The sequence below is a fragment of the Trifolium pratense genome, linkage group LG2 (genome assembly GCF_020283565.1).
Source record: "Trifolium pratense cultivar HEN17-A07 linkage group LG2, ARS_RC_1.1, whole genome shotgun sequence".
NCBI lineage: Eukaryota > Viridiplantae > Streptophyta > Magnoliopsida > Fabales > Fabaceae > Trifolium > Trifolium pratense.
This window is the reverse complement of record NC_060060.1, coordinates 32,836,332-32,845,238: the sequence shown is the minus strand read 5'-3', so window position 1 is coordinate 32,845,238 and position 8,907 is coordinate 32,836,332. Positions and strand designations below refer to the sequence as shown.

At 29.2% G+C, this 8,907-nt stretch overlaps 1 protein-coding gene across 1 annotated transcript; it reads left to right on the top strand.

The window, feature by feature from the left end:
* Nucleotides 1-732: 732 nt before the first annotated feature.
* LOC123910584 (classical arabinogalactan protein 1-like) lies at nucleotides 733-1,368 on the top strand. Its single transcript, XM_045961741.1, has one exon. The coding sequence runs from the start codon at nucleotides 829-831 to the stop codon at nucleotides 1,135-1,137; it is 309 nt and encodes a 102-aa protein (XP_045817697.1). The 5' UTR covers nucleotides 733-828; the 3' UTR covers nucleotides 1,138-1,368.
* The last annotated feature ends 7,539 nt before the right edge of the window (nucleotides 1,369-8,907 follow it).

Below are 8,907 nucleotides of genomic sequence, written 5' to 3'. Positions count from 1 at the left end.
GGCTAAAATTGCAAATTTGTAAAATTTAGGGAGCCAAAAATACAATTTAGCCAATAATTTATTTGGGTTGGTGCCCATGTTAGCATTTCTCTTAGATGCATAAGACATTCTTAATAGGCACTACACATTTACGTATAAACTTAGACACACAAACATCAATCAAAAAAATTAAAAGAAAAATAAAATAATCACATCAATTAATATAATTTTAATCATATTTTTTATATAAAAAAAAAAATCACTTAAAATTTGTATGCCTAAGAATAATTTATTTGGGTTTGTGCCCATTTAGATGTATATGGTCTAATTTTCTTAGATGAATCACTAAATCTGATATTGTCGAAAATACGAGTAGTATATTTTGCACTTTTTTCTACTTTTCCTTTTTGGTAGATATTTTCTACTCTACACCTGGTCCTATTTATTTCCGACCGTTAGCCCTTTTCCATCCAATATCCAACGGAAACCTTCATTTATTTATTTTCCATAATAACCACGCGCATATTCGAGATTACCAGCTCAACACGCCATAGTTAATAATTAATTATTACTAATCCATAGCAATAATAGTAGTAATCAATCATCAATCATATCATATTAAGTACTAGTAGAGACACTTTCAACATCAACGGCTGAAAATAAAACGACCCAGCCCATAAACAACTTTTTCAACTTCACGCGCTTGCAATTCCTATAAATACTCTTCTACCCTAATCTCTTATTCTCACTCTCACACACACTTTACTATCTCAATCTCAACAAAACAAACACTCTTCTTTCTCTATTCTCTTTGTATTTTGAAAAAAAATCTGAAAAATTACCAAAAAAATGGGTCTCTTCAAATTGTTTTCTGTTATGATTATTGCTGCATTGTTGTTGAGCACAACAACAATGGCTCAATCTCTTACCAAATCACAACCACCGAGGAAAGCAATCTCTCCGTCGCCTGCAGCCGTCACTCAATCACCGGCGTCTTCTCCTTCTCAACCATCAGATGCAGCTATCTCTCCTTCTTCAATCTCTGCTCCACCATCTAAAGCACCAGGACCTGCTTCAAGCGGTGTCGTTTTCAACAGAGTATCTGTTTCTGCTGGATCTGCTGCGATTGTTGTTTTTGCAGCGGTTTTCATCATGTAGATAGATAACCAGGGTTATCTTTTGTTTTCTTTATTTTATTAATAATTAAACTTCTATGATTCAATTTATTTATTTATTTATTTTGTATTACAGTGTGTGTTCTTCTCAATTAAACTTTTATATGATATGATATATTTATTGATTTCTTTAAATATCCTTGTTATTATTCTTATTAATTGTTTTAACTTCGTTTCATAGTTTGTAAGAAAAATTTCGGTTCATATTTGTGAATTTACCGGTCACGTTTTGAGATCCGTACTAGTAGTAATTAAAATAGAGAAACATAGGATTATTTTTTAGAAACATGTTATTATGTTAATACTTAATAGTACAAAATTTGTTTAGAATTTCACAAGACATTAACAAATCAATTACTAATAACTAATTCTATAGATCAAATATGGTTGATTATAGTGTGAGATGCGTACTTTTTACTTTAATCCTTGAGGCAAGAAGACCATAAAAATAAGGAATTCCATAGTCCATAGACCTCAGATATCAAACTTTGATAGTGATGATGATCTTTTGCTTTAATCCTTGAGACAAGAAGACCATAAAAAACAGAAATACACCAGTGATTTCTTTGATAAAATGTCTCAAATTAATTTATGTTGAATGTTTTTCAATTTGGTCGATAACTTTACCAATTTTGACAAACACATTCACTAATTTGAAATATTGAAAGAGTCATGGTATAGAGACTACTTTAGTCGTTTACACTTTAGTTATGGAGAGAGTCGTTTTGATCTCTTGATACTCATTGTCATAATAGTCCTTCAATCGGCATACAAAAACATTTTAAAGTTCCTGGTTGTTGATTTCATTAGTCAAATTAGTCAAAAATGTTAAATTAGTGTTAACTTTGATGATGTGTGATGTGTCTCTTACTTTCGCCACGTAAGATCGGGTATTTTAAAATGTTTTCTTTTACTAATTAAGGACTGCTGTAATAGTGGAGGCTTTGATCCCTTTATGTACAACAAAAAGGATTATTATAATAGCTCATGACAATTTCAGTGACCCAAATGATTGTTTATTCTTTAGGGGATGTATTGGATTGATATTACAATTTTGGCAAAATAAATCCGGAAGATTTTAACCAATTTTGAAGGATTGTATTGACTTTTAATAGTTCTTTTTTTTTTAAAAAAAGTTTACAATCAGGATTTTTTAATTTGGATTTTGATGGATTTATGACATACTAGTGGCGAAAGGACCTATAACATACTACCTAAATCCCTCACCACTAGACCAAACCTAGTGGCTTTTTCCGCACAATCACCGTACAAATGTTCATCAAACCAAAAATAAAATAAAATCAAACAACTGTATTGATAATGGTAGCTTTGATAATTTTATTTTTCATTTTTTTGTTTGTTTCCGACTCTATGACCGATTAATCCGAAAGACCAATCTTTATCTCTCATAATTTTACCAACAATCATCTAACTCATTGTCATCTAACTTCATACAATTGTTGTTGGACTGCATTCAGATTTGTTACTCGAAGAACAATTGGAATATTTTGTGATATATTAATCAATCATATAAGAACAAATGTTATAAAAGGGGATGAATGTTGGAAAAGGGTGGGGAACATTATTCTAACGTTTTGAATCAGGGTGAAGAACATAAACCAAAACCAATGTTAAAAAGGGTATGAATGTTAAAAAAAATAAATTAACAGACTATAAAATCTGTATAAAAGGGATGGATGTTAAAAGAACATATACCAAAAGTGGTGCTGCATCACGTCCATGGTTGATTACCGTCGTGGAAAAAAAGAATGGGAAGTGAGAGAGTGCAAGAGAGACAATCAAAAAAAAAATTCATGGAGTGAGTTTGAGAAAGTCTCGAGGTTTTACGTGAGATTGTTGAAATAAATTATCATGTGTATTTTGAACTAAAAAATCTACTATAGGTAGGGATGGCAGAAAAACCCAAACCCGTGAGACCCACCCGAACCCAAATCCAAGTCAACGGGCGAAACTCGAATTGACTGGGTTTGGGTTTGGGTTTGGGTGACACCCGAAAATATGGGTGTGGGTTTGGTATCACTCAAACCCACACCCGAAACCCATACACCCACCCGAAACATGTTAAAATTACCTAAATACCCCCACATATATATATATATATAAGTGTAAAAGTAAAATTAGGTTTTTCACAAACCACAAACCAAAATTGTGTTTGAATTTTGCTTGAAAGTTGGAAGAACTTAATTTTGGTTTAGTTGTAATTTAATTTCTTGAAAGACTATTTTGTAATTTTAAATTCCCTTGTAATTTTAAACCTATGTTTTTGCTAAGTGATTGACAATATGTTTAAATTCCATTGTTTTTGCTTAAATTTACCTTGTTTTGCTTAAATTTGCAAAGTAGTACAAAATGTGTTGTGGGTTTGGGTTTGGGTGTAAAAAACCCGAACCCAATGGGTGTGGGCGTGGGTGTGGTTTTGCCACCCGAACAGATTTGGGTTTGGGTTTGGGTTTGGGTGTTGATTTCGGGTGTGGGTTTGGTATCACTCAAACCCGCACCCGTGGGCGCCCATTGCCATCCCTAACTATAGGGAAGAATTCATTGAAATCTGTATATTTTTGAATACCAAAAGACTTTTTTATAAGTAGTGAGAAATCTCAATTGAATATCAACGTATTTCGTTGACTTGAAAAAAAAAAATCTTAATTGTCTTAATTGAATATCACAATATTTATTTACTTTTCATAAAAATCTTGATTGAATAACATAAAATTTTTTTATTATAATTTTTTTTTTTTAAAATCCTACGAAATCTCAATTCAATTGCATTCCAAAAATGACTAAAGTCTAACATAGTAAAAAATCAATTTCGACAAAGAACTTCATGAACATGATATGTGGGTATAAAAAGTGGCAACAACCAAATCTAACTTTAGCACCATGAAAATCCCTCTTTCCAGACATTTCTTCAAAAAATTCATTTAACTTGTGAACCAAAATTGAGAAAAACATATGAAAATGATGGAAAAAAAAGGAAAAATAAAATAAAAGTGTCCTATTTTATTTCCTTATTTTACTGGTTGAATTTATTTATTTATTAGGTATAAATACATGATATTTTCTTTGGTTCAAAATGAGCTGGAATCGAATACATGACCTATAGCATAAGATCAAAACCCCTCACCACTAGACCAAACCTAGTGGCTTGGTATAAATACATGATTGGTTGTGCTAAAGATGAGTTGTTATCAAGTAGAACACCCGTTTTAATACATAAGTCAACTACCTTCAGATAGAATGTACTACTATAAAATAACCATTCAATCTCTAAAAAGAATATGCTCAACCCATACAAAAAAAGAAACAAGAATATATGCTCAATAGCAACCGAATAAAATTAGACCAAATTAATTTTATAATCACTAAATCTTATATGTTATATTGTCAATTTTTTTTTTTTCTTTTTTCCTTTTATTTTGTAGATCTTTTCCAATTTTATTATTATCTTTCTTATTTTGCTAATGTACATTTTTTCTACGTTTTACGCTTCCACTTGGTACTGTTTTAAACTGTAGGTACTTTTTTAATATCCAATACAAACCTTTTTTATTTTTTCTTTCTTTTTATCACCACGCACATAGATCTAAACTGATCGAAATGATAACTCTAACTCTATTATTTGCCTCCACCATTCTACTGAGTCTCTTCCTTTTTGTGTATGGAATCGCCACTCCCTTTGGCAGCGGTCACTAACTCGGAATAACTAATTTAAATTTTGCATCAAAAAAATAACTAGATTAAAATTTAGACAACAAAATTCTTCATTTATTTTGAAAAATGAAGAAGACAAAAAAAAAATCTTACTCTGCACTAACTCACGTTCGAAATTTGAAAACGTATATGACATGCCAACTAAACACTACGTAATATAATTCAAGATTAAAAGATATATATGCCCGCTCAACATGTAATATAGTTCAAGATCAGAAGATACTATATGACAACTCAACATGTGATAGTATAATATATTAATACTAGTTAATTACCATAATTGATAATCAAATTATGATTAGCTGACCCTTTAATTTAAATATCAACAGCTAACAATAAAACAACACAGCCCGTAAACTGTGTGCAAGTACCTTCCTATAAATACCCTTCTACACTGATCCAATTCTCACACGAACAAAAATGAGTCTTTTCAAATTGAACTTGATTTCAGTTATGATTGTTGCTGCATTGTTGTTGAGCAGCATTACAACAATGGCGGCTGAATCTCCGGCTTCGTCTCCTTCCAAACCGCAAACATCGGGAAAAGTAATCTCTCCGTCACCTGTTGCCGACGTCACTTATCCATCTAAAGAGCAAAAAGCTGAAGCACCAGCGCCTAATTAAGAGGATATGTCGCTGCTGGATCTGCTACGCTTGAAAAGAGGATATGTCGCTGCTGGATCTGCTACGCTTGTCATTTTCGTAGCAGCTTTGATCATGTAGAGACGTTATTCTTCTTATATGGAGTTTATTCATTTAAACTAAATAATATATATATATATATATATATTCATTGATTTGCATTTTCATCTTTTGTTGATTTAATTATCCTTTGCAATTATTATTATTTTCATCTTTGTTGATTTAATTATCCTTTGCAACTATAGTTTATCTTTGTTGATTTAATTAAGTGTCTTTGTTTTTCTTCTTAGTTCGTAGGTGTTTTCAGGGTTTGTCTAAAATGTTCAATATTTTGTATTTTTTTTTTGACAACTAATATTTTGTATGTTAAAACAATTAAAAGTAGTAATTTTTTATTGAAAAACAATAAATATTTATTAAAAATTTAAACAATTAATATTAAATATAGTTGTTTTAATACAAATTTATAATTTTGAAGTTCTTAACGTGTGCAAATTTACACATGATAATTTATTTTCTTTTAATATAAATAAATTATTTCCGGTTCATAGATACTTCATGGTGAATTTTTAAGAATATAATTGATGTTAAAAAAGTTGAATTTTAAAAAATTTAAACCCGCTCAGAATTAATATTTTATGGTACTAGCTTAAAATTGGTATTTTTTTCAAGGAATTTTAAAATTAATTTTATTTGATATACAAGTTGAAAATTTTCTTAATCTATAATATGTATAAGCTAGAACAATTTACCTTTTTCTTTCCTCTCAAATACTTGCCTCTCATGCATTATTTTCTATAGTTGATTTGACAATAAATTCATTTAATAATTTTCTATAATATTTTTGTATAAAAGTAAAAATATTAAAAATATAATTTTTACATTATATTTTTGTCGGTTACAAAAAAATATTAATTTAGTTCTAATTTAACTAATTTAATAATATTATTAAATTTGACATAATACATTTGTCAGTTACAAACAAATTATAATTAACAAAATAATTTTAATTTATATTTAAATATGAAATAAAAAATATTTCGGTTACATAATTATTAAAATAAACATTTCAATATATTAAAGTTGTAACAGTTATATTACTAAAAATTATTAAAATAAACGTCTCATAGTCTCAGTATTATATTAATTATCATAAAGTCATATTTAATTTTGTATAAATAGAAGTGATTTTTCCACAATTTCATTATTGAGATATCACCAATGAAATAATCATGGATATTGGTAGTAAGAGTTGTGCGTACTTGGGAGGTTTAAGAATGCAAAACTACAAAAACTTATATTTTTTGTCAAAAAGTTTAAAATATGATGATTTATTCTTTATTCTGTAAGAGACCAAATTGAAGTTTCACATAAAATAGTTGTCGAACATAAATATATTTCTTTTGACATTTATTGACAATATTATGAAACATCCTTTTTAGATCTTACCAAACAAAAATTGGTGCATGGAAAAAGAATCTATCTCGGTTCGGTTCATGCAGTCATTAAACACTTCAATATTTAATTGAGCTATTTTTTTTTACAACTATTTTGTGTGTCTATATATTGAAAATACTGAACCACGAATAAACCTAATCGACATATAATTTTTTTTTTAATAGCAAAAGATTTATTAACCAACAATACACAAGAAGAGTCAACAGAGGGGAAACAACAAGAAAACGAATCATGAAATATTTTCACATTTCAATTCACTTTAGTTCATCCTATGTCACTTAGATCTACAAGGGAGAGAAATTCGCTATGATTTCAAGATCAATCAAACTTTACATTCTATGCCCTAAAACCCTTCCTATGCATGTATATATATCATAGATGTTAGAAAAAGATAATCCAATCCTATTATCCTAGCACTCAGACCTCAGTCATCAGCAAGATTATCTTCAGATACAATCTTGTTAATATGAATTTCCTTATATTGATCAATTAATTCAACCACATTTCTGGTAAAGTGAAGTCCAAATATTAATGTGATTTGATAAACTTGATGATTAACACTTTGGCTATCACAATGAATTGCCATACTATTTTGCAGTAATTCTCACCACACTGGTCATTCCTTTTACTAACTAACAGTTTTTGTACCACTTGTTTATTGAGTTTCAATTTAATTAATTAAAAACATATTAACTTGACATAAACAAATTCAAATCCAACAATTGAACCTTTGCAACATCTACCAAACTTGATAAGAATGTTTATCTTTGACAAAAAATATAAAGAAAAACATACCTACATGTCAACACCACATCACTATAAAGAAGTTAAGGTAGGGACACAAGTAGCTTGATCGTGTTCCCAAGTAAAGCTTATCCATTTGCCTAATAAGTCACAACCAAAAAACATGTTTATTTGTTTGATCACCCAACAATTTTTAACTCATGAAAATGACATAAATTATTTTAAAAGGTAATGACAGATAGATATAGAAAGAAAAATAATCCAATAAATTTGATTGATATAGGTCATGTCTTGATAAACGGCTTAATTTGCAGCTTATAACATAAACGCTTATCATGATAACCTTTATGTATAAGGTAATTCTTCTAAATAGTCTCAGAAATGTTTATGTTAATAAAAAAGTTCAAATAAGTCGATTCAATCAATCCAATCAGATTCAAATTATCTATAAGATGGACTACACTACACGTTCAAACTGTTTTGTGCATTTGCCTACAAAATCCAAAATAAGTAATACAGAAAAATTAAATTGCAATCCAAGTTTCATATCATAGACTATGGGCGCTCCTAGTGATTATCAAGATTTAATTCAATACACTGACGTACACGCCACCAAGGCACCAACTAGTATTAAAATTAGGAAAATGCTAACCGGTGCCTCGGGGGCACCGGTTAAGGTAACTAAATATAGTAATATTATCTTGAAACTTGTGAAGTCAACATCTTAAAAGTTTAAATTTTTATTTTTTTAATGCAATTCTTTTCTTTTCTTTCCCTTTTTAGTTCCTTAACTAGTGCTTCGGGGGCACTGGTTAGCATGACCCTTAAAATTAATCATGATAGTGATTATGAAAATTTTATATGCAGAATATTCTGGAAACAAATTAGTATTCACTATTCAGTCACATAAAATAAGAATATTCTGAAAATTATGCTGAAAAATTACATTATGGAAACAAAAACAGGACCCAAAAAAATTGACTCACAAGTCACAACTGAAAATGTACATAAGAAAATATAAAACTATACTGTAAATAAAAAAAATAAAAAAAATTAACAAATGAAATACACCTGTCCTATTATCATAATTCTTCTTCAAAATTTTCACCTTAATTTCTAAAAATAAATTTAAAAAATCACGTCACGCTTTCAATCACGGTAATCTAATTTCCAATTC

Bases quoted from the DNA above. Each gene is read 5' to 3' on its own strand.
- LOC123910584 (XM_045961741.1), top strand. From the start codon at position 829: ATGGGTCTCTTCAAATTGTTTTCTGTTATGATTATTGCTGCATTGTTG.